This window comes from Bombina bombina, chromosome 3, assembly GCF_027579735.1.
Source record: "Bombina bombina isolate aBomBom1 chromosome 3, aBomBom1.pri, whole genome shotgun sequence".
Taxonomy (NCBI): domain Eukaryota; kingdom Metazoa; phylum Chordata; class Amphibia; order Anura; family Bombinatoridae; genus Bombina; species Bombina bombina.
The window spans coordinates 536,863,197-536,889,185 of NC_069501.1; the positions used below are offsets into that span (position 1 = coordinate 536,863,197).

The 25,989-nt window shown below is 40.7% G+C and overlaps 1 protein-coding gene across 1 annotated transcript in view; it reads right to left on the reverse strand.

Moving 5' to 3' along the window:
- The window catches only part of CLSPN (claspin), a 144,302-nt gene that overhangs the window by 18,666 nt on the left and 99,647 nt on the right, over positions 1-25,989 (reverse strand). Inside the window, exons 17-24 of the mRNA XM_053707004.1 lie at positions 25,035-25,113; positions 24,032-24,138; positions 23,541-23,705; positions 23,119-23,240; positions 9,305-9,441; positions 9,032-9,137; positions 8,738-8,817; positions 6,934-7,095 (exon numbers count right to left, since the gene is read on the reverse strand). Coding sequence (XP_053562979.1) covers positions 6,934-7,095; positions 8,738-8,817; positions 9,032-9,137; positions 9,305-9,441; positions 23,119-23,240; positions 23,541-23,705; positions 24,032-24,138; positions 25,035-25,113 — 958 coding nt within the window. The remainder of the gene's footprint in view (positions 1-6,933; positions 7,096-8,737; positions 8,818-9,031; positions 9,138-9,304; positions 9,442-23,118; positions 23,241-23,540; positions 23,706-24,031; positions 24,139-25,034; positions 25,114-25,989) is intronic.

The following is a 25,989-nucleotide window of genomic DNA, read 5'->3' on the forward strand; positions in this document are numbered from 1 at the left end:
GGATTCAGTATTTACATTAATACTTGACCTACTGCGTTTACCCTGCAACACTGGTAATTTAGACAATACCTCTGTAAGGGTAGTTGACATAACTGCAGCCATCTCCTGCAGAGTAAAGGAATTAGACGCACTAGAAGTACTAGGTGTCGCTTGTGTGGGCATAAAAGGTTGTGACACTTGGGGAGAATTGGATAGCATATCCTGATTCTGTTCAGACTGAGAAACATCCCTGGGCACACTTTAAAATATGCTTTTTACATTGTAAAGCCCTTTCAGTACAAAAGTTACACAATGTTAGAGGGGGTTGCACAATAGCTTCTAAACACATAGAACAATGAGAAACCTCAATGTCAGACATGTTGAACAGACTAGTAATACCACAAAAGTAGTTTAAAAATTATAGCATAAAATTAGAAAAAACGTGTACTGTGCCTTTAAGAAAAGAAAAAGTGAACAATTTTTCCAAAATGCACAAAAAAAAACGTTAAATTATTCCCAAATTTAACTTAATATCGTTGGTTAATCCAAAAATTACTGCACCCAGAAGCAAGGGCAGAAATAAGGCTTTAGAAGTACTTATATCAACATGTAGTCAAAAGATGGATAATACACTCTGCACCCTAACCCTGCGCCTACCTGCCCCCAGAGTACTTTGAATCAAGTTTCCAACCCTTCAGACCAGCTACACAGTCCAGGAGCCACCGAGTTACTGTTTGCTGCTGCTAAGCCTGAAGAAATTGCGCCAAAATAGGCTCCGCCCCTTAAGGTCAAAAGTCAGAGTAGGCCCAAACAACACCGCATGGAAAAGCAGTTTTGCACTTAAGTAAAAATACATACACAATATAACCCCCAAGCATAAAACCAATAAGTTTTAAGTGCCAAATATAAAAAACATAAAACATTTTTTATATTGTCTCCCATGTCACATAATGCCCAAATATCAACTAATGATAAATATAAAATAGGGACTCCAGTAACACCCCTCTTACTAAAATAGGTTTTACTGCTTACCCCATTCCCATACAGGGAAATAATGCCAGCCAGTTCTGATACACCAAGTCTCCTCAGAAAAAAGGCTGCACATACCTTAATGCTGCTTATAGCATGAAACCGGTCTCCACACATAAGATGTCTAATGGTTACCTTCAGAAGTCTTGTGGGAACCAGAGTGGATCTTAGTTACAAATGCTAAGATCAAACCTCAGGGCAGACATCTTCTTCCATAACCCCTCGAGGAAAATAGTATGCACCGGTACCATTTAAAATAAAAAACTTCTAACACAGGCAAAGAGAATGACTGAGGGTGGAGTGGGAGGGGATATATATATATATATATATATATATATATATATATATATATATATATATATATATATATATATATATATATATATATATATATATATATATATATATATATATATATATATATATATATACATACATACATACATATACACACACACACACACACACACACACACAGCTCTGCTGCTCTTTGCCACTTCCTGTTAGCAGGAGGTTAATATCCCACAAGGATGGACTCGTCATATCTTTGTAAAAGAAACTACCTTATCTGAATAGAAAATAAGGTAAGGAGACTCATACTGCGATGCCGAGAGCTCTGACACTCCACAAACAGAAGAAATAGCAACAAGAAATAAAACTTTCCAGGATAACAACTTAAAATCCAAGAAATGCATAAGCTCAAAACAGAGCCCCCTGAAAAACGTTAAGAACTAAATTTAAACTCCATAGAGGAGTTTCAACACAGGCCTGACAAAAATATTGTACATTTGGTACATCTGCCAGACATTTGCGTAACAAAATAGAAAACAAAATTAAATTTGAAACATTTTTTGAAATCCTAACTAATCAATAAATAGCCTTTGGCTTCACAACAAAAGAGAAATTTACACCATATTTTATGGTAAATTCTTCTAGTTACAGGTTTACGAGCCTGAATCATGGTCTCTATGACCGAGTCAGAAAACCCCCGCTTGGATAACTTTAAGTGTTCAACCTCCAAGCAGTCAGCTTCAGAGAAACTAGATTTGGGTAAAGGAAGGGCCCTTAAGTCAGGTCCTTCCTCAACTGAAGTCTCCACAGCGGCAGAGATGACATGTCCACCAGATATGCATACCAAATCCTGCGAGGTCAAGCCGGTGCAAAGAGGATCACCGATGCCTTCTCCTGCTTGATTCGAGCAATGACCCAAGGCAAAAGAGCAAACAGAGGAAATAGGTATGCTAGACTGAAGGTCCAAGGGACCGCCAGAGCATCTATCAACTCCGCCTGAGGGTCTCTGGACCTCGACCAATATCTTGGGATCTTGGCATTCTGTTGAGATGCCATGAGATCCAATTCCGACTGATCTCGCTTGGAAATCAGATTGGAGAACAATTCCGGATGAAGTTCCCACTCCCCCGGATCAAAGGTCTGCCTGCTCAGGAAGTCCGCCTCCCAGTCGCCGACGGACAGCAAGAGTGGTCTTCCGCCCACTGAATTATTTTGGCTACCTCTGTCATCTCTAAGGAACTCCTGGTTCCTCCATGATGATTGATGTAAGTCACTGAAGTTATGTTGTCCGACTGGAACCTGATAAACTGGAAAGAGGCTAACTGGGGCCAGGCCAGAAGAGCATTGATATTACTCAGCTCCAAAATGTTTACAGGAAGAACAGTCCAAACTCTCTGAACCTTTAGGGAGCCCCAGACTGCTCACCATCCAATAAGGCTGGCCATCTGTCGTCACAATCACCCATGATGGTCTTTGCGAAAGCAGGTTCCCTGGGAGAGATGATCTCGAGACAACCACCATTGAAAAGAATACTTTGTCTCCTGCTCCAGTAATATTCGAGGGGACAAGTCCGCATAATCTGTTCCATTGTCTGAGCATGATTAATTGCAGAGGTCTGAGAAGAAACCGAGCAAACGGGATGATGTCCATTGCTGCCACCATCAGCCAGACTACCTCCATGCACTGAGCCACTGATGGCCGAGGAGTGGACTGAAGAGCTAGACAAGTATCGAATGATCTTTGATTTACTGACTTCTGTCAGAAAAATCTTCATTGATAGGGAATCTATTATGGTTCCCAAGGAGGTTACCCTTGTCTTTAGGACTAAGGATACTCTTTTCCAAATTTACCCTCCATCCATATGATTGCAGGAAGGATAACATTTCTGTGTGGGATTGAACAAATTCTGGGAGCTGTGGCAAGAACGAAAGGAAGAGCCACAAATAGGAAGTGTTTGTCTAGAAAGGCAAACCTTAGAAACTTGTGATGATCCCTGTTAACAGGAACATGCAAGTACGCATCCTTTAAATCCACCGTTGTCCTAAATTAACCCTCTTGGACCAAAGGAAGAATGTAACGAATCGTCTCAATTTTGAAGGACGGTACTCTGAGGAATTTGTTTAGACTCTTAAGTTCTAAAATAGGCCTGAAGGTTCCCTCTCTTTTGGGAACAACGAACAGATTGGAATAAAAACCCAGACCCCTTTCCTGAATCGGAACAGGAACTATCATTCCCAGGTCGGAGAGATCTCTTACACAGTGTAAGAACGTCTGTCTGGTCTACAGATAAACTTGAAAGTAAAAACCTGCCTCTGGGAGGAAAACTTTTGACCTCTAGTTTGTATCCCTGGGACACTTTCTCTATTGCTCAGGGATCCTGAACATCCCAAACCCAAGTCCGAATGAAGTAGGAAAAAACTGCCCCCTACCAGATCCAATCCCTGATCGGGGCATGTTCTTCATGCTGTCTTGGATTCAATAGCATGCTTCTTGGATTGTTTTCCCTTATTCCAAGACTGGTTGGGTCTCCATGCAGGTTTAGATTGTTCCTGCTTGGAGAATGAAGAGGAAGAATTTCCCTTGAAATTTCGAAAATAACGAAAATTAGTGTCGTCCTTTTTGTTTCTCTTATCTTGAGGGAGAAGATGACCCTTACCTCCTGTGATATCAGAAATAATTTCCGTCAGACCAGGTCCAAACAAGGCCTTCCCCTTCTAAGGAATAGCCAGAAGCTTGGACTTAGAAGAAACATCCGCAGACCAAGGTTTTAACCATAAGACTCTGCGAGCTAGAATAGAGAAACCCGAAACCTTAGGTCCCAGCTTGTAGGGAAACGTCCGTAATAAAGGCATTAGCTAGTTTAAGAGCCTTTATCCTATCTTGGATCTCATCTAAAGAAGTTTCTGTCCTGAGGGCCTCAGACAGTGCATCAAACCAATACGCCGCCGCACTAGTGATGGTAGCAATGCACACAGCTGGCCACCATTGTAGGCCCTGGTGTACATACATCTTGTTGAGTAGACCCTCTAATTTCTTATCAATAGGACCTCTGAAAACACAACTATCCTATAAGGATATTGCAATTCTAGTGTCCGAGTCGCCCGGGGTAGCTAAAACAAAAGGTATTCAAGCTCAAAAACAACCTCAGGATCAGATAATGATATTACTCCGAGTCTGAGAATTCCCCCTTAGATATTACCGAAGTATCTTCCTTAACTACAAGGAATAAACATTCAGATTAGCAACTACTGAATCAATCATCCTAAATAATTGAAAAGTTGTCCTCTAGTAATGTTTTCTACCTCATGGGACAAACAAATAATGCATGAAATGCAGAGAAACTCCGGGTGGAATGTGAGGGGAAGCGCAGGGCACTGCATGTGGGTCAAACATTTTTTGGGGGCTCTGTAATTTTTAAATAAAAATGAACTGTCTCTTTAAATCTTACGATGTACCCTTTTTGTTTTTATGTGGAGAAAAAAAAAAACTTACAGTACACAATTACTGCAGAACCTAATCTCTCACAATATAAAGAACAGAGAAAGATTGGTGATTCCATATTTGTTTTGAAAAACATAAGGAGACTGTGTAGGGTCTCTAGGACCAATTTGACTCATATATAGGTGATTAACCAAATAAACACTAGCACAGAAAAAACACGTTACTGTCACTTTAATTTTTAAAGTAACTTATTTTCTTTACTGTGTCTAATATTTATCCGTACGAGTTACTTGGGCTTGAGTGCCAACATGTTTGTACTAAATACACGATATTGCAACCACTTCTACACCTCAGCTAAACCTAGCTGAGGTGCCTGCCAGCCCTTCTGCTACGCAAAAATTCCAGATTCAGCTGCTAATACTGTCTGGTACTAAGAACAACCACTTAGACTGAATGCTCTGTTTCTTCAGATAACGGAAGTATAAGTAAAGTGGTGCGCAACTAAATTGGCGCCACATCTAACTCCGCCCGTCGTGGGCGTTACCCAAAGCCATTCACCATTAATATTTTACAAGTTAAAGCGCCGGGAGATTAACAACTTCTTATTGGGTTATTAGTATAGATCTTTTTGGAATCACCCCACACTGAGTTTGCAGTAAAGTATATGTCAAAATGCAAAGTCCCGGTCAGCTATTGTTAAACCGCCAGGAGATTTTGCACCCAAACTGTATAGTTTAATCGTGTTGTTGCAGTAAAGCATATATCAAAATGCAAAGTCCCGGTCAGCAATTGTTAAACCGCCAGGAGATTTACATACAGCCCCAGTGCCTGCGCCCAAACTGTCCCCTAAGACTTCTAAGAGAACTAAGTCTGAAACCCTTAATAAAGAGCCCAAATTTAATGAGGTATATCCAAGAAATAAAGTGTCTAACCTTTGAGTTTTACTTCTACCCCCAGAAATAAAGTCAGCACTTACCTCATCTTCTGCCTGAAAGCAAGGCAGATCCCAGGCTTGAGAGGTCCTCTCCCTCACATGGGCTTGTGAAAGAAAAATTCCTGAGTAAATATCCCTCAGGTATTCTGATTTAGGGCAGCATTCAATATATGGGAGGCGCAGTGAGAATTATGTCCCACAAGTTCCCATTGCTCTAAAGCCACCAAAGCTCTACTGAAGAGGCTGATATGGACTACGGCTACACCCTAGAACAAAGCAGCACAATCTTGCACTAATTTAAAAATAATAAACTCTTGATTGAAGAACCTAATCTAACACCTCACTTTGCCTCTTCCTATCACTAACGTAGGCAAAGAGAATGACTGGGGTAGGAGGAAAGGGAGGAGCTATTTAAAAGTGACACTGAACCCAAATTTTCTCTTTCGTGATTCAGATAGAGGATGCAATTTTAAGCAACTTTCTAATTTACTCCTATTATCATTTTTTCTTCTTTCTCTTGATATCTTTATTTGAAAAATACGACATCTAAGCTTTTTTGGTTCAGACTCTGAACAACACTTTTATTGGTGGATGAATTTATCCACCAATCAGCAAGGACAACCCAGGTTGTTCACCAAAAATGGGCCGGCATCTAAACTTACATTCTTGCATTTCAAATAAAGATACCAAGAGAATGAAGAAAATTTGATAGCAGTAAATTAGAAAGTTGCTTAAAATTTCATGCTCTATCTAAATCACGAAGGAAAAAATTTGGGTTCAGTGTCACTTTATAACTTACTAGCAGTATATTCACTAAGGAAATAATGCAAAAATCCATCTATTTAAAATTAAATAACAGAGGTGAGGATGAGAAAATGGGAATGCATCAACGTTGTTTGCTGTGATTGTTTTTCAATAGCCAGACTCCACCCACCAATTCTTATTTGAAGATTTGAAGCAGCCAATCAGGATTTTACTAGAGTATACACATCAGCAAGAAACACATTTTGCAAGCAAGAGTTATATTGTTTTGCAATTTTTTTTTCTATCTGATCATCCAGGCTTAAGCAAATTTGGTAGTGAAAGGCTAGTGAAGCCTGACATTATGCTTTTAAAGCTCTTAATTATTAAAGCTAAATTACAGGAATGTGTGCAAAATAATGAATGTGTAATGCAAAGTTTTTTACAATAATGTAATACAATAAGTTTAATTTAAAGTGTTCATAATCACTAAGTGCTGCACAAACTCCAATAATTACCTTTGATTTGGGTTTCTCTGAAGGTTCTTGTTTCTTTTGTGGGGACAGAGTTTGAAAAACAAAGTTTCTAGAGTTTCTGGGTGCATTGGGATTCAGATCAGACATTGCAGCAAGTTTCTGCAGTACTTCCTTTGGTTTGTTCAACAGAGATCCTGTATGGACCTGGCAATAAAGAGGAGACAGTGGCATTTCAATAACAAAAAACAACTTTAGAGCTATAAGTAGAAGTGCTGCTGACAAAGCACAACAGACTAACGCATATAAGGTATTGGACAAGTAAAAATAAATAAATCATATTTAATGTATTCAACATCAGCTATTAATTGTGTGTAGGTAACGCAAACAAAAACTAAGACGAATCCAATTTTAGAGGTGGGGGGGGGTGACAATTTTTTTTTTAAAAAACTTTAGTTTTGAGAAATACCAAATAATGGCAAAACAATGCCATACTGAATACAAGTAGTAAGCAACATTAACTTCATTATTTCTTAAATATCCAAGTTTACAGTTGCACATTTAAAATTAATTGAACTTCCCAAATGCATAAATTACAGATAAGCATCTTGCACTTGAAGAAATTATGGATAAAATATTAAAGAACAATAATAATTCAGAGGGGTGACAACATATGCACATTCCTACTACAGGTGGCCCTCGGTTTACGACGGTTCAATTTGCGCCGTTTCAGATTAACGCCCTTTTTTTGCTATTGAAAAGCATTGACTGCTATTGAAAGCATTAGCACATGCATACATTAAAATAGCAAGAGCAAGTAGGTGGAGCTGTCCGCTTGTGTTTCAGCAAACACATGCAAAGAAAAGCAAGCCAGACATGATCAATGGATCAGCTTTCAAAGGAACAAGATCTAGCAGCCACTTCCCTTAGCTGCAGACTCAATGCAGAGAACTGTTTGCAGAAAAAGGCAAGTAAAAAAACGTTTTTGTTCATTAAACTTAGTTTGATGATGATACAGTCTGTGTTTGTGTGATAATTTTATTAGGTGCGGCTTAGCAAATGTTTTTGTTTATTAAACTTAGTTTGACGACGATACAATCCTATTTTATTAGGTTTATAATGCTGTTTCACATTTAAAGTCTTCATTTCAAAGCTTTAAAAATAATGTATTAGGTGTTACTTATGTCAATTTTGAGAGGGGCCTGGAACCTAACTCCCTCACTTCCCATTGATTTACACTATAAACTGGGTTTCAATTTACAACGGTTTCGATTTACAACCATTCCTTCTGGAACCTAACCCCGGCGTAAACTGAGGGCTACCTGTATTCAAACTTGCTCAAGAATATTTAAAACCACATAGAATGTAAAACCAAAAATTTCTACAAAGAGGTTTCCCCCAAATTTTACACTCCAGCATTTATTCTATTTATTCAGAAATCGGTTAAATTGTATTCGAGATTATCAAGGAACAGAGAGTCCTAATTTGGTAAACGGAAACAGGACAGTTGGCTGCAAATGCAGTTGCTGAAACCCTGCCTCTCTGGTCTCTTGTCAAATGCCCCCACCCCAAAAGCAATCAGCAAACACGTCCCTTAGAACTCTGGTCGTCTGGTTAAATAGTCCCATAACAAATTAGTTTACTTGCTTTATCTTTATTGCAGCTGCACATTTTATGGTTACCCATTGCATTGATTTAGCCAGGCGTATCACACCTTTTCCTTGGAGGCTATTTCATGAATTCACAATCTCTACCCATATTACAGAGGTAAAAATGTATCAGCACTTTACACACAGTACATAAACAAAACTTTTGGCATAGCAGTTACAGTATAAACTAGTAAACTCACCTTGGGGAGGCTAAATGGTCTTATTACTTCAAAAGGATTTCTAGGAGGCAGCTTTTTCGGCTCATTTGTTTCTGATGTCACTTAGTGAAAAAAATAATATATATATTTAGTCTATATATTATAGAGTTGTCTTCTGTTGTCTTATATATAAATTCAGATATGATCCATATTTATCAAAAATGTTTCTCATGCCGAGCACAAATTAAAGCTTTATTTAGCATAGACACTGTCAAACACACCCTAGTGCCCATATAAAAGCTGGCAACATGGTGTTAGACCAGCAGTGAAACTCACCTCTCCTTTGAAGAACTTTTGCGGTAACCTTCTTTGCCAGTTTCATGAACTGGCTGTTCTCTCCAATCTCCTCTTCCTCCTCTTTGTTATCTTTACCACCTTGAGACTACAGGAAACATGTGTAGGCATTATAGGTCTGCATGGCCACAACAAGTCCTCTCACAGCAACTGGGTCAAGTACTTCATTTTAAAGTTTAGTTCTACGTATTTTACAATTATGTTTACAGATGGATTTATGAAATAAAGCTCAATTTAAATATGGTATTTTTATACCTGCTCTCTAAACCATTGTTCCCTCTCAAATCTTTCCTTCCTCCATTTTAACTCTGTTTCATCTATGTCCTCATTTTCTGCATCCTGCTCTTCCAACTCAGAGTCTTTGCGAAACATGTCCAGCTGAGAAGCATCATCTAAATAAAAAAGGAAATACTGTTACTTACATGGGTTCAGGAACTAAACTGCACCTACATAAAAGACATGCCATATATTAAAGGGACATAAAAGTCACTAATAAAACGTTCATGGTACAAATAAAATTGCATGCTCTAAGACTTTAGTTTTATCATTAAAATGTACCTTGTTCTTTTTGTATTCTTTGCTGAAAAGCATACCTAGGTAGACTCAGGAGCAGCAATGCACTACTAGGAACTAGCTGGTGACTGGTAACTACATACACCTGTAGTCAAAAAAGTAGTAAATGAGTACAGCACCTGTTGGTTCCTTAAAGCAGGTTTTAGTTCTGTATGATGCCCGTGGAGAAAGGGTTACTGCCACCCTTACAGCAACATAGACAAATGGAATCCACAGCACCAATTAGGTAAAAGAAAATACCTTTATTTTCACATTACATGCGACGTTTCGGCCTTCACAGCCTTAATCATGCATGATTAAGGCTGTGAAGGCCGAAACGTCGCATGTAATGTGAAAATAAAGGTATTTTCTTTTACCTAATTGGTGCTGTGGATTACATTTGTTTACATACACCTGTTGTAATCAGTTCATCAAATGTGTTCAGCCAAGTCTTATACAACATTGCTGCTCTGGAGCCAACGCCTTTGCATGGGTTAACAGTTGCATGCAAGCAAGACTTCAATCATAAAATACTCTAACATGGGAGGGTATTTTATTTTTGCACTTATGTCCCTATACTATTGTTAAACTTGCACACTAAAAGTTTAGAGGTTTCAGATAATTATATAAAGATAGAGCTTCTTCAAACATTTAAAGTGGACAGTAGTTATCAAGCTAACCAGAGAATCGGTTTTTATTAGAATGTTACATTAAGTACACTGATTATGAATCGCAATCCAGATTTAAAAACAAAACAAAAAACACCCTTTAAAAATCTTACAATTCTAATTAGTTATTGCATTAACCTAGAGAAAATTATATAAAACAGGTGCACTAAATTATAAATAAGCTAAATATTGAATTCCATTGTAAACTTTATTAAAGGGATAGTCTAGTCAAAATTAATCTTTCATGATTCAGATATAACAATGAATTTTAAGCAACTTTCTAGTTTACTCGTATTTTCAATTTGTCTTTGTTATCTTGGTATCTTTATTTGAAAAAGAATGTAAGCTTAGGGGCCGGCCCATTTTTAGTTCAGCACCTGGGTAGCGATTGCGGATTGGTGTCTAAATGTAGACACCAATCAGCAAGCACTACCTAGGTGCTGAACCAAAAATGGGCCAGCCCCTAAGCTTACATTCTTGCTTTTTCAAATAATGACAAAGAAAAAAACAAAATTTATGCTTACCTGATAAATTCCTTTCTCCTGTAGTGTAGTCAGTCTACGGGTCATCCATTACTTATGGGATTATATCTCCTCCCTAACAGGAAGTGCAAGAGGATCACCCAAGCAGAGCTGCTATATAGCTCCTCCCCTCTACGTCATACCCAGTCATTCGACCGAAACCAAATGAGAAAGGAGAAACTATAGGGTGCAGTGGTGACTGGAGTTTAATTTAAAATTTAGACCTGCCATAAAAAACAGGGCAGGCCGTGGACTGACTACACTACAGGAGAAAGGAATTTATCAGGTAAGCATAAATTTTGTTTTCTCCTGTTAAGTGTAGTCAGTCCACGGGTCATCCATTACTTATGGGATACCAATACCAAAGCTAAAGTACACGGATGACGGGAGGGACAGGCAGGATCTTTACACGGAAGGAACCACTGCCTGAAGAACCTTTCTCCCAAAAACAGCCTCCGAAGAAGCAAAAGTGTCAAATTTGTAAAATTTGGAAAAAGTGTGAAGTGAAGACCAAGTTGCAGCCTTGCAAATCTGTTCAACAGAGGCCTCATTCTTAAAGGCCCAAGTGGAAGCCACAGCTCTAGTAGAATGAGCTGTAATTCTTTCAGGAGGCTGCTGTCCAGCAGTCTCATAGGCTAAACGTATTATGCTACGAAGCCAGAAAGAGAGAGAGGTAGCAGAAGCTTTTTGACCTCTCCTCTGTCCAGAATAAACGACAAACAGGGAAGAAGTTTGGCGAAAATCTTTAGTTGCCTGTAAATAAAATTTCAGGGCACGGACGACGTCCAGATTGTGCAGAAGTCGTTCCTTCTTTGAAGAAGGGTTAGGGCACAATGATGGAACAACAATCTCTTGATTGATATTCCTGTTAGTGACTACCTTAGGTAAGAACCCAGGTTTAGTACGCAGAACTACCTTGTCTGAATGAAAAATCAGATAAGGAGAATCACAATGTAAGGCCGATAACTCAGACTCTTCGAGCCGAGGAAATAGCCATTAAAAACAGAACTTTCCAAGATAACAGCTTGATATCAATGGAATGAAGGGGTTCAAACGGAACACCCTGTAAAACGTTAAGAACTAAGTTTAAGCTCCACGGCGGAGCAACAGTCTTAAACACAGGCTTAATCCTGGCCAAAGCCTGACAAAAAGCCTGAACGTCTGGAACTTCTGACAGACGTTTGTGTAAAAGGATGGACAGAGCTGAGATCTGTCCCTTTAAAGAACTAGCAGATAGACCCTTTTCTAAACCTTCTTGTAGAAAAGACAATATCCTAGGAATCCTAACCTTACTCCATGAGTAACTCTTGGATTCGCACCAATGCAAGTATTTACGCCATATTTTATGGTAAATTTTCCTGGTAACAGGTTTCCTAGCCTGTATTAAGGTATCAATCACTGACTCCGAAAATCCACGCTTTGATAAAATCAAGCGTTCAATCTCCATGCAGTCAGCCTCAGAGAAATTAGATTTTGATGTTTGAAAGGACCCTGAATCAGAAGGTCCTGTCTCAGAGGCAGAGACCAAGGTGGACAGGCTGACATGTCCACTAGATCTGCATACCAGGTCCTGCGTGGCCACGCAGGCGCTATTAGAATCACCGATGCTCTCTCCTGTTTGATCTTGGCAATCAATCGAGGAAGCATCGGGAAGGGTGGAAACACATAAGCCATGTTGAAGACCCAAGGTGCTGTCAGAGCATCTATCAGAACCGCTCCCGGGTCCCTGGACCTGTATCCGTAACAAGGAAGCTTGGCGTTCTGGCGAGACGCCATGAGATCCAGATCTGGTTTGCCCCAACGCCGAAGTATTTGGGCAAAGACCTCCGGATGAAGTTCCCACTCCCCCGGATGAAAAGTCTGGCGACTTAGGAAATCCGCCTCCCAGTTCTCCACGCCTGGGATGTGGATCGCTGATAGGTGGCAAGAGTGAGACTCTGCCCAGTGAATTATCTTTGAGACTTCCATCATCGCTAGGGAACTCCTTGTCCCTCCCTGATGGTTGATGTAAGCCACAGTCGTGATGTTGTCCGACTGAAACCTGATGAACCTCAGAGTTGCCAACTGAGGCCAAGCCAGAAGGGCATTGAAAACTGCTCTTAATTCCAGAATGTTTATTGGAAGGAGACTCTCCTCCTGAGTCCATGATCCCTGAGTCTTCAGGGAATTCCAGACAGCGCCCCAACCTAGCAGGCTGGCGTCTGTTACAATCGTCCAATCTGGTCTGCTGAAGGGCATCCCCTTGGACAGATGTGGCCGAGAGAGCCACCATAGAAGAGAATTTCTGGTCTCTTGATCCAGATTCAGCATAGGGGACAAATCTGAGTAATCCCCATTCCACTGACTTAGCATGCATAATTGCAGTGGTCTGAGATGCAGGCGTGCAAAGGGTACTATGTCCATTGCCGCTACCATTAAGCCGATTACCTCCATGCATTGAGCCACTGACGGGTGTGGAATGGAATGAAGGACACGGCAAGCATTTAGGAGTTTTGTTAACCTGTCCTCTGTCAGGTAAATTTTCATTTCTACAGAATCTATAAGAGTCCCTAAGAAGGGAACTCTTGTGAGTGGCAATAGAGAACTCTTTTCTTCATTCACCTTCCACCCATGTGACCTTAGAAATGCCAGCACTAACTCTGTATGAGACTTGGCAGCTTGGAAACTTGACGCTTGTATCAGAATGTCGTCTAGGTACGGAGCTACCGATATTCCTCGCGGTCTTAGTACCGCCAGAAGAGAACCCAGAACCTTTGTAAAGATTCTTGGAGCAGTAGCTAACCCGAAGGGAAGAGCTACAAACTGGTAATGCCTGTTTAGGAAGGCAAACCTTAGGTACCGGTAATGATCTTTGTGAATCGGTATGTGAAGGTAGGCATCCTTTAAATCCACTGTGGTCATGTACTGACCCTTTTGGATCATAGGTAAGATTGTCCGAATAGTTTCCATTTTGAACGATGGAACTCTTAGGAATTTGTTTAGGATCTTTAAGTCCAAGATTGGTCTGAAGGTTCCCTCTTTCTTGGGAACCACAAACAGATTTGAGTAAAACCCTTGTCCGTGTTCCGACCGCGGAACCGGGTGGATCACTCCCATTAGTAAAATGTCTTGTACACAGCGTAGAAAAGCCTCTTTCTTTATCTGGTTTGCTGATAACCTTGAAAGATGAAATCTCCCTTTTGGAGGAGAAGCTTTGAAGTCCAGAAGATATCCCTGAGATATGATCTCTAACGCCCAGGGATCCTGGACATCTCTTGCCCAAGCCTGGGCGAAGAGAGAAAGTCTGCCCCCCACTAGATCCGTTTCCGGATCGGGGGCCCTCACTTCATGCTGTCTTAGGGGCAGCAGCAGGTTTTCTGGCCTGCTTGCCCTTGTTCCAGGTCTGGTTAGGTTTCCAGCCCTGTCTGTAGCGAGCAACAGTTCCTTCCTGTTTTGGAGCGGAGGAAGTTGATGCTGCTCCTGCCTTGAAGTTACGAAAGGCACGAAAATTAGACTGTCTAGCCCTTGGTTTGGCTCTGTCTTGAGGCAGGGCATGGCCCTTACCTCCAGTAATGTCAGCGATAATTTCTTTCAAACCGGGCCCGAATAATGTCTGCCCTTTGAAAGGTATGTGAAGCAATTTAGATTTAGAAGTCACATCGGCTGACCAGGATTTAAGCCACAGCGCTCTGCGCGCTTGAATGGCGAATCCGGAGTTCTTAGCCGTAAGTTTAGTTAAGTGTACTACGGCATCAGAAATAAATGAATTAGCTAGCTTAAGGACTCTAAGCTTGTCTATAATCTCATCCAACGGAGCTGAGCTAATGGTCTCTTCCAGAGACTCAAACCAGAATGCCGCCGCAGCAGTGACAGGCGCAATACGCATGCAAGGGGTTGTAATATAAAACCTTGTTGAACAAACATTTTCTTAAGGTAACCCTCTAACCTTTTATCCATTGGATCTGAAAAAGCACAGCTATCCTCCACCGGGATAGTGGTGCGCTTAGCCAGAGTAGAAACTGCTCCCTCCACCTTAGGGACCGTCTGCCATAAGTCCCGTGTGGTGGCGTCTATTGGAAACATTTTCCTAAATATAGGAGGGGGTGAAAAAGGCACACCGGGTCTATCCCACTCCTTGTTAATTTCTGTAAGCCTTTTAGGTAAAGGAAAAACGTCAGTACACGTCTGTACCGCAAAATATTTATCCAGCCTACATATTTTCTCTGGAATTGCAACCGTGTTACAATCATTCAGAGCCGCTAATACCTCCCCTAGTAACACACGGAGGTTCACAAGCTTAAATTTAAAATTTGAAATGTCTGAATCCAGTTTATTTGGATCAGATCCGTCACCCACAGAATGAAGCTCTCCGTCCTCATGTTCTGCAAATTGTGACGCAGTATCAGACATGGCCCTATTATTATCAGCGCACTCTGTTCTCACCCCAGAGTGGTCGCGTTTACCTCTAAGTTCTGGCAATTTAGATAAAACTTCAGTCATAACATTAGTCATGTCTTGCAAAGTGATTTGTAAGGGCCGCCCTGATGTACTTGGCGCCACAATATCACGCACCTCCTGAGCGGGAGATGCAGGTACTGACACGTGAGGAGAGTTAGTCGGCATAACTTCCCCCTCGTTGTCTGGTGAAATTTTCTTTACATGTACAGATTGGCTTTTATTTAAAGTAGCATCAATGCAATTAGTACACAAATTTCTATTGGGCTCCACATTGGCCTTTGAACATATTGCACAAAGAGATTCCTCTGTGTCAGACATGTTTAAACAAACTAGCAATTAGACTAGCAAGCTTGGAAATTACTTTTCAAATAAAGCAATATAAAAAACGTTACTGTGCCTTTAAAAAGCACACAAAACTGTCACAGTTGAAATAACAATGAACCAAATTAGTTATAGCAACCAAATTTTCACAGTAAATGTATTAAGTTAGCAAAGGATTGCACCCACCAGCAAATGGATGATTAACCCCTTAGTACCCAAAAACGGATAACAATTTAAAATATAAGCGTTTTTATCACAGTCAAAGCACAATCTCACAGGTCTGCTGTGAGTGATTACCTCCCTCAAAACTAGTTTTGGAGATCCCTGGGCTCTGTAGAGACGTCCTGGATAATGCAGGAAGAAATAGGAAGACTGACTTAATTTTTGATGCGCAATAAAGCGCCAAAATAGGCCCCTCCCACTCATAATACAACAGTGGGGAAGCTCAGTAAACTGATTTTATTCATAAACAAACGACAGCCATGTGGAAAAAACATAATTTATGCTTACCTGATAAATTCCTTTCTCCTGTAGTGTGATCAGTCCACGGGTCATTACTTCTGGGATATTGCTCCTCCCCAACAGGAAGTGCAAGAGGATTCACCCAGCAGAGCTGCCATATAGCTCCTCCCCTCTACGTCACCTCCAGTCATTCGACCAAGGACCAACGAGAAAGGAGAAGCCAAAGGGTGTAGTGGTGACTGGAGTATAATTTAAAAAATATTTATTTACCTGCCGTAAAAAACAGGGCGGGCCGTGGACTGATCACACTACAGGAGAAAGGAATTTATCAGGTAAGCATAAATTATGTTTTCTCCTGTTAAGTGTGATCAGTCCACGGGTCATCATTACTTCTGGGATACCAATACCAAAGCAAAAGTACACGGATGACGGGAGGGACAGGCAGGCTCTCTATACAGAAGGAACCACTGCCTGAAGAACCTTTCTCCCAAAAATAGCCTCCGAAGAAGCAAAAGTGTCAAATTTGTAAAAAGTATGAAGCGAAGACCAAGTTGCAGCCTTGCAAATCTGTTCAACAGAGGCCTCATTCTTAAAGGCCCAAGTGGAAGCCACAGCTCTAGTGGAATGAGCTGTAATTCTTTCAGGAGGCTGCTGTCCAGCAGTCTCATAAGCTAAACGTATTATGCTACGAAGCCAAAAAGAGAGAGGTAGCAGAAGCTTTTTGACCTCTCCTCTGACCAGAGTAAACGACAAACAGGGAAGACGTTTGTCGAAAATCTTTAGTTGCCTGTAAATAAAATTTTAGGGCACGAACTACATCCAGATTGTGCAGAAGTCGTTCCTACCTTGAAGAAGGATTTGGACACAAGGATGGAACAACAATCTCTTGATTGATATTCCTGTTAGTGACTACCTTAGGTAAGAACCCAGGTTTAGTACGCAGAACTACCTTATCCGAGTGAAAAATCAAATAAGGAGGATCACAATGTAAGGCTGATAACTCAGACTCTTCGAGCCGAGGAAATAGCCATTAAAAATAGAACTTTCCAAGATAACAACTTTATATCAATGGAATGAAGGGGTTCAAACGGAACGCCCTGTAAAACGTTAAGAACAAGGTTTAAACTCCATGGCGGAGCAACAGTTTTAAACACAGGCTTAATCCTGGCCAAAGCCTGACAAAAAGCCTGAACGTCTGGAACTTCTGACAGACGTTTGTGCAACAGAATGGACAGAGCTGAGATCTGTCCCTTTAAGGAACTAGCGGATAAACCCTTTTCTAAACCTTCTTGTAGAAAAGACAATATCCTAGGAATCCTAACCTTACTCCAAGAGTAACCTTTGGATTCGCACCAATATAGGTATTTACGCCATATTTTATGGTAAATCTTTCTGGTAACAGGCTTAATAGCCTGTATTAAGGTATCAATAACTGACTCAGAAAAACCACGTTTTGATAAAATCAAGCGTTCAATTTCCAAGCAGTCAGCTTCAGAGAAATTAGATTTTGATGTTTGAAAGGACCCTGTATCAGAAGGTCCTGTTTCAGAGGTAGAGACCAAGGTGGACAGGATGACATGTCCACCAGATCTGCATACCAAGTCCTGCGTGGCCATGCAGGCGCTATTAGAATCACTGATGCTCTCTCCTGTTTGATTCTGGCAATCAATCGAGGAAGCATCGGGAAGGGTGGAAACACATAAGCCATCCTGAAGGTCCAAGGTGCTGTCAAGGCATCTATCAGGACCGCTCCCGGATCCCTGGATCTTGACCCATAACGAGGAAGCTTGGCGTTCTGTCGAGACGCCATGAGATCTATCTCTGGTTTGCCCCAATGACGAAGTATTTGGGCAAAGACCTCCGGATGAAGTTCCCACTCCCCCGGATGAAAAGTCTGACGACTTAAAAAATCCGCCTCCCAGTTCTCCACTCCCGGGATGTGGATTGCTGACAGGTGGCAAGAGTGAGACTCTGCCCAGCGAATTATCTTTGATACTTCCATCATTGCTAGGGAGCTTCTTGTCCCTCCCTGATGGTTGATGTAGGCTACAATCGTGATGTTGTCCGACTGAAACCTGATGAACCCCCGAGTTGTCAACTGGGGCCAAGCCAGAAGGGCATTGAGAACTGCTCTCAATTCCAGAATGTTTATTGGTAGGAGACTCTCCTCCTGATTCCATTGTCCCTGAGCCTTCAGAGAATTCCAGACGGCGCCCCAACCTAGTAGGCTGGCGTCTGTTGTTACAATTGTCCAGTCTGGCCTGCTGAATGGCATCCCCCTGGACAGATGTGGCCGAGAAAGCCACCATAGAAGAGAATTTCTGGTCTCTTGATCCAGATTCAGAGAAGGGGACAAGTCTGAGTAATCCCCATTCCACTGACTTAGCATGCACAATTGCAGCGGTCTGAGGTGTAGGCGTGCAAAGGGTACTATGTCCATTGCCGCTACCATTAAGCCGATTACCTCCATGCATTGAGCCACTGACGGGTGTTGAATGGAATGAAGGACACGGCAAGCATTTAGAAGTTTTGATAACCTGTCTTCTGTCAGGTAAATTTTCATTTCTACAGAATCTATAAGAGTCCCCAGGAAGGGAACTCTTGTGAGTGGAAAGAGAGAACTCTTCTTTTCGTTCACCTTCCATCCATGCGACCTTAGAAATGCCAGTACTAACTCTGTATGAGACTTGGCAGTTTGAAAGCTTGAAGCTTGTATCAGAATGTCGTCTAGGTACGGAGCTACCGAAATTCCTCGCGGTCTTAGTACCGCCAGAAGAGCACCCAGAACCTTTGTGAAGATTCTTGGAGCCGTAGCCAATCCGAATGGAAGAGCTACAAACTGGTAATGCCTGTCTAGAAAGGCAAACCTTAGATACCGGTAATGATCTTTGTGGATCGGTATGTGAAGGTAAGCATCTTTTAAATCCACTGTGGTCATGTACTGACCCTTTTGGATCATGGGTAAAATTGTCCGAATAGTCTCCATTTTGAACGATGGAACTCTTAGGAATTTGTTTAGGATCTTTAAATCCAGGATTGGCCTGAAAGTTCCCTCTTTTTTGGGAACCACAAACAGATTTGAGTAAAACCCTTGTCCCTGTTCCGACCGTGGAACTGGATGGATTACTCCCATTAATAAAAGCTCTTGTACGCAGCGTAGAAACGCCTCTTTCTTTATTTGGTTTGTTGACAACCTTGACAGATGAAATCTCTCTCTTGGGTGAGAGTATTTCAAGTCCAGAAGGTATCCCTGAGATATTATCTCTAGCGCCCAGGGATCCTGGACATCTCTTGCCCAAGCCTGGGCGAAGAGAGAAAGTCTGCCCCCCACTAGATCCGTTCCCGGATCGGGGGCCCTCAATTCATGCTGTTTTAGGGGCAGCAGCAGGTTTCCTGGCCTGCTTGCCCTTGTTCCAGGACTGGTTAGGTCTCCAGCCTTGTCTGTAGCGAGCAACAGATCCTTCTTGTTTTGGAGCAGAGGAAGTTGATGCTGCTCCTGCTTTGAAATTCCGAAAGGAACGAAAATTAGATTGTCTAGCCTTAGGTTTGGCTCTGTCTTGAGGCAGGGCATGGCCTTTACCTCCTGTAATGTCAGCGATAATTTCTTTCAATCCGGGCCCGAATAAGGTCTGCCCTTTGAAAGGTATATTAAGTAATTTAGACTTAGAAGTAACGTCAGCTGACCAGGATTTTAGCCACAGTGCTCTGCGCGCCTGAATGGCGAATCCGGAATTCTTAGCCGTAAGCTTAGTTAAATGTACTACGGCATCTGAAATAAATGAGTTAGCTAACTTAAGAGCTTTAAGCTTGTGTGTAATCTCATCTAATGGAGCTGATTCAAGTGTCTCTTCCAGAGACTCAAACCAAAATGCTGCTGCAGCCGTGACAGGCGCAATGCATGCAAGGGGTTGCAATATAAAACCTTGTTGAACAAACATTTTCTTAAGGTAACCCTCTAACTTTTTATCCATTGGATCTGAAAAGGCACAGCTATCCTCCACCGGGATAGTGGTACGCTTAGCTAAAGTAGAAACTGCTCCCTCCACCTTAGGGACCGTTTGCCATAAGTCCCGTGTGGTGGTGTCTATTGGAAACATCTTTCTAAATATCGGAGGGGGTGAGAACGGCACACCGGGTCTATCCCACTCCTTAGTAACAATTTCAGTAAGTCTCTTAGGTATAGGAAAAACGTCAGTACTCGACGGTACCGCAAAATATTTATCCAACCTACACATTTTCTCTGGTATTGCAACTGTGTTACAATCATTCAGAGCCGCTAACACCTCCCCTAGTAATACACGGAGGTTTTCCAGCTTAAATTTGAAATATCTGAATCCAATCTATTTGGATCAGAACCGTCAGCCGCAGAATGAAGCTCTCCGTCCTCATGTTCTGCAAGTTGTGACGCAGTATCTGACATGGCCCTAACATTATCAGCGCACTCTGTTCTCATCCCAGAGTGATCACGCTTACCTCTTAGTTCTGGTAATTTAGCCAAAACTTCAGTCATAACAGTAGCCATATCCTGTAATGTGATTTGTAATGGCCGCCCAGATGTACTCGGCGCCACAATATCACGCACCTCCCGAGCGGGAGATGCAGGTACTGACACGTGAGGCGAGTTAGTCGGCATAACTCTCCCCTCGTTGTTTGGTGAAATGTGTTCAATTTGTACAGATTGACTCTTATTTAAAGTAGCATCAATGTAGTTAGTACATAAATTTCTATTGGGCTCCACTTTGGCATTAGCACATATAGCACAGATGTCTTCCTCTGAATTAGACATGTTTAACACACTAGCAAATAAACTAGCAACTTGGAAATACTTTTCAAGTAATTTATTATAATAAGAAAACGTACTGTGCCTATAAGAAGCACAGAAAGAGTTATGACAGTTGAAAGTTAATAAACTGAAAGGTTATAGCATCAAATCTTTGTAAAAAAACACAATTTTAGCAAAGGCTTGTTCCCATTAGCAAAGGATAACTAACCCTGATAGCAGAAAAAAAAAGTTACAGAAATAAACGTTTTTTATCACAGTCAACTACAATCTCACAACTCTGCTGTGAGTGATTACCTCCCTCAAAACAAGTTTTGAAGACCCCTGAGTTCTGTAGAGATGAACCGGATCATGCAGGAAGTACAGTGAGCTTCTGACTGAATTTTTTGGAGCGTAGCAAAAGCGCCAAAAACGGCCCCTCCCCCTCACACACAACAGTGAGAGAGATCAGTAAACTGTCATAAATTAAATAAAACAACTGCCAAGTGGAAAAAAATAGTGCCCAAAATATTTTATTCACCCAGTACCTCAGAAATGAAACGATTTTACATGCCAGCAAAAAACGTTTAACATAAATTAAGTGTTATTAAAAAGCCTGTTGCTAGTCCCTGCAAATTAGGCTAAAGTCTTATGCACACAGTATAATTCCAGTGAAGTGCCATTCCCCAGAATACTGAAGTCTAAAATATACATACATGACAGCCTGATACCAGTTGCTGCTACTGCATTTAAGGCTGAGTTTACATTATATCGGTATGGCAGAATTTTCTCATCAATTCCATTGTCAGAAAATAATAAGCTGCTACATACCTCTTTGCAGATTAATCTGCCCGCTGTCCCCTGATCTGAAGTTTACCTCTCCTCAGATGGCCGAGAAACAGCAATATGATCTTAACTACGCCGGCTAAAATCATAGTAAAAACTCAGGTAGATTCTTCTTCAAATTCTACCAGAGAAGGAATAACACTCCGGTGCTATTATAAAATAACAAACTTTTGATTGAAGGTATAAAACTAAGTATAATCACCATAGTCCTCTCACACATCCTATCTAGTCGTTGGGTGCAAGAGAATGACTTGAGGTGACGTAGAGGGGAGGAGCTATATGGCAGCTCTGCTGGGTGAATCCTCTTGCACTTCCTGTTGGGGAGGAGCAATATCCCAGAAGTAATGATGACCCGTGGACTGATCACACTTAACAGGAGAAATAATGCCCATAAAGTTTTATCACCAAGTACCTCAGAGAAAAACGATTAACATGCCAGTAAACGTTTTAAATATAAAATTATGAAATGTTATTAAAAAGCCTGCTGCTAATCGCTTTCACTGCAGAATAGGCTATAAGTTATATGTATACAGTATTTTCTTAGTGAAGTGCCATTCCCCAGAAATACCTCAGTGCCAACATACATACATATCAGCTTGATACCAGTCGCTACTACTGCATTTAAGGCTGCACTTACATTACATCGGTATTAGCAGTATTTTCTCAGTCAATTCCATTCCTTAGAAAATAATATACTGCAACATACCTCCTTGCAGGTGAACCCTGCCCGCTGTCCCCTGTTCTGAAGTTACCTCGCTCCTCAGAATGGCCGAGAACAGCAAATGGATCTTAGTTACGACCGCTAAGATCATACACAAACTCAGGTAGATTCTTCTTCTAATGCTGCCTGAGAAAAAACAACACACTCCGGTGCTGTTTAAAATAACAAACTTTTGATTGAAGAAATAAAAACTAAGTTTAACAACCACAGTCCTCTCACACGTCCTATCTATTAGTTAGGTGCAAGAGAATGACTGGGTATGACGTAGAGGGGAGGAGCTATATAGCAGCTCTGCTTGGGTGATCCTCTTGCACTTCCTGTTAGGGAGGAGATATAATCCCATAAGTAATGGATGACCCGTGGACTGACTACACTTAACAGGAGAAATAGGAGTAAATTAGAAAGTTGCTTAAAACTGCATGCTCTATCTGAATCGTGAAAGTTTAATTTTGACTAGACTATTCCTTTAAGAAACTTGAGCCTTTTATCAAATGGAACTAAAGTAGAAAGCCAACTGCATTGTGCCTACTGCCCTATAATGTTATTTACTTTGCACACCAGGCACATGCCATGGGTAGGCCTATGAAAAATTAACTGCTGGCGCTGCACCTTCATTGGCCCTGATTCCAACACAGAAAGTTCTAACGTTTAGTAAACATGATTTATGTAAAAAAAAAAATATATATATCCAACTTCCCATACCTTAAATTTGGGAATTGCACACATTTTTGTGTCATTTTAAATATTTCAGCATTAAATTTTATTTTTCATTTGGGGTATACCTAGATTCTTCCACCTAAATTTCCTCATTCTTCCAGGCCCATCACTGTGGAGGTCTCCATCAGCTAGGTAACGCTCTTGGTACAAACGCAGCCTTCTCTGGTCTTCATCCATAGTAACCTTCCTAAAACACAGTGCAGACAAAATATGAAACTAATTTCATGCAAGTCACAAAAACTAAAATGAGCATAGAGAGAACAAAGTTGTATATGCATAATAAAGGGACATTATAATTGAAATGTTATATGCTCTTATTCTTAACTTACTAAAATCAGCAGGTAATTGTATAAGCTATTCTAATTAGAGGGTCTCAGTTTGGTACTGAGACACTTAGCAAATTATGTGATATAAATATTAACAAAACAGATCACATTTCAAACATATAGGTGATGTCCCATGTTCATAAATACAAAAATGCACTAACATGTGAATTTTGTTGACTTGGTCCTGTAGTTCCTCATCTGAAGGGAGGTCTTCATCAATGGCTTCTTCTTCATATTCATCATCTTCATCCCCCTCATACTCATCCTCACTTCCTACTTCACTACCAGAAAGCTCAGCTTCATCCTCCATGAATTGTTGTAGCCTCCTGCAATACAATATTTATAACAATGGAGAAATGTAGGATAAACTGCAATAGTAAAGGACAATACTAAGGTTATAATTATGCAATGTTAAACACAGATAGATATTAAGAATCTCAATCTCTCTTGAAGACCAAACATGCACTATGGATTTAAAGCAATTAAAAAGTTACTGTGACCTTTCCAGGCCCGTGTGTGTGTGTGTGTGTGTGTGTGTGTGTGTGTGTGTGTGTGTGTGTGTGTGTGTGTGTGTGTGTGTGTGTGTGCGCGGATAGAGAATCTCTATATAGATATCTAGATATATAGATATATATCTCTATAAAATACTTACAGCTTTTTTTGGTTCCCCTTTTTTGGCCTCAAGAAGGCTTCCTCTTCTTCATCAGATGCTTCTTTATCTTCATTATCATCTTCATTATCATCTTCAGTTACTTCTCCCTTGTTTGCAAACAGTTTATTTACTAGTGGATAGGAGTCAGCATCTGAGTTCTATTCCTACACAGTTTAGTTATACCAACATTTAGCTTCTTCTAGACTACTACTTTATAAGTGTAAGGAGACCAATTAAAATGAAGCAGGAGGAAAAAACAGGACTCCTAATATCCTATATGTAAATTAATAAATCCAATGTAATGAAGCGGGCAGTAATTCTGATTAGACATTTAAAGGGGTATTAGACCATTCTTTTCCTTTATGATTCAGACAGTGTATGCAATTTTAAGCAACTTTCTAATGTACTTCTATTATAAATTTTACTTCGTTCTCTTGGCATCTTTATTTGAAAAAGTAGGTATGCAAGTTTAAAAGTCAACACATTATTGGCACAAAACCATGGGTAGCACTCGCCGATTAGTGGCTACATTAACCTTACATTCATGCTTTATCAAATAAATTTAAAAAAAATTGGGTTTAATATCCCTTTAACAAGGGAAATTTACAGAAAAAGGGGATTCGAAAGTCGTGGTTAATGTTCCTGTTAGTATGAATAAAAATGTCAAAATGAGCAACATACTGCTTACTAAAAGGAAATATTGAGTTCTAAGCACACAACTCTAAAACTATATTAACCATATAAGATTATTCCTATCTTAAGGAAACACGTTATTTTAAAGAAGCCAAGAACTCGATATTTCAAGGGTTGTTAAACTGCTTGATTAGTAAACTCTTCTGTAAAGGTTTACTCAATTTATATGAGGCATTTATTGAAAGTTTAATTTTGACTTGAGTGTCCCTTTAAGTGTCTTTTAAAATAGCCTGTTATGCATTGAAGATTTCCCAATAAAAACAATGACTACAAATACTCCCTCGTTTTTAAAAAAAAAATCACGACTTACTCCTTCACTGTTTGATCCACCATCAGACACAAGACGAAAATCCCCAAACTCTTCCTCTTCATCCTCATCACTATCTTCTCTGTGGAAAGTAGAAGAGCATATAGGAAAACAGACCAGTTTTCATTACAGTCTGGCAAATAAAAGCAAACTCCCCCTTACTACAACTGCCAAGAAAATAGGTGTGAGCCTAAAAAATGCAACTCATTTTAACAACCAGATAGGGCTGTGATGGCTAACCTTTGCACCCCAGATGTTTTGAAACTACATTTTCCATGAGGCTGAAGTCCAGTAGAGCATCATGGGAAATTTAGTTCCAAAAAAACAGGTGTACCAAGGTTAGCAATAACTGCAATAGGGCCCGCCATGCTATCCCTTCTGTCCACTTTTATGCATAAAAAAGCCAGACATACCAATTTATTGCCAGTTACAGTGAAAAGTTACTGCGGAAAGCTAAAAGCCTTATACATAGCGCCATCTATTGGCTAATTCTATAAATACATTTTCTTTCCAATGGCATGGAGAGTCCACGAATCCATTTAATTACTAGTGGGAATTCAACTCCTGGTCACCAGGAGGCGGCAAAGAACACCCCAGCAAAGCTGTTAGTATCACTCCCACTTCCCATTAACACCCAGTCATTCTTTGCCTGTGTACATCACAGGTGGTGTGCGAAGATGGTGTCTGAAGAAAATCAAGTTTAATCCATTAATGGGTAATTTGTCTGCAAGCAAGGTTTGGGGCAATGCTGTGTCCATGTAATCCTCTTTAGTAAGAGTAATGGTGACTTTAAGCTGTTGGGAGGTTGGTGAGGTAGTCCTTACTCCTCCTCTTCCCCCCCCCCCCAACAATTTATGCTAACCCCTATATAGAAAACCAGGGTTGGTTACTCCGCTGACAGGGACCTGAAGATACAAGAAAAGCAGTTGGATGAGGCTAACAGACCTGGAGCATCTGT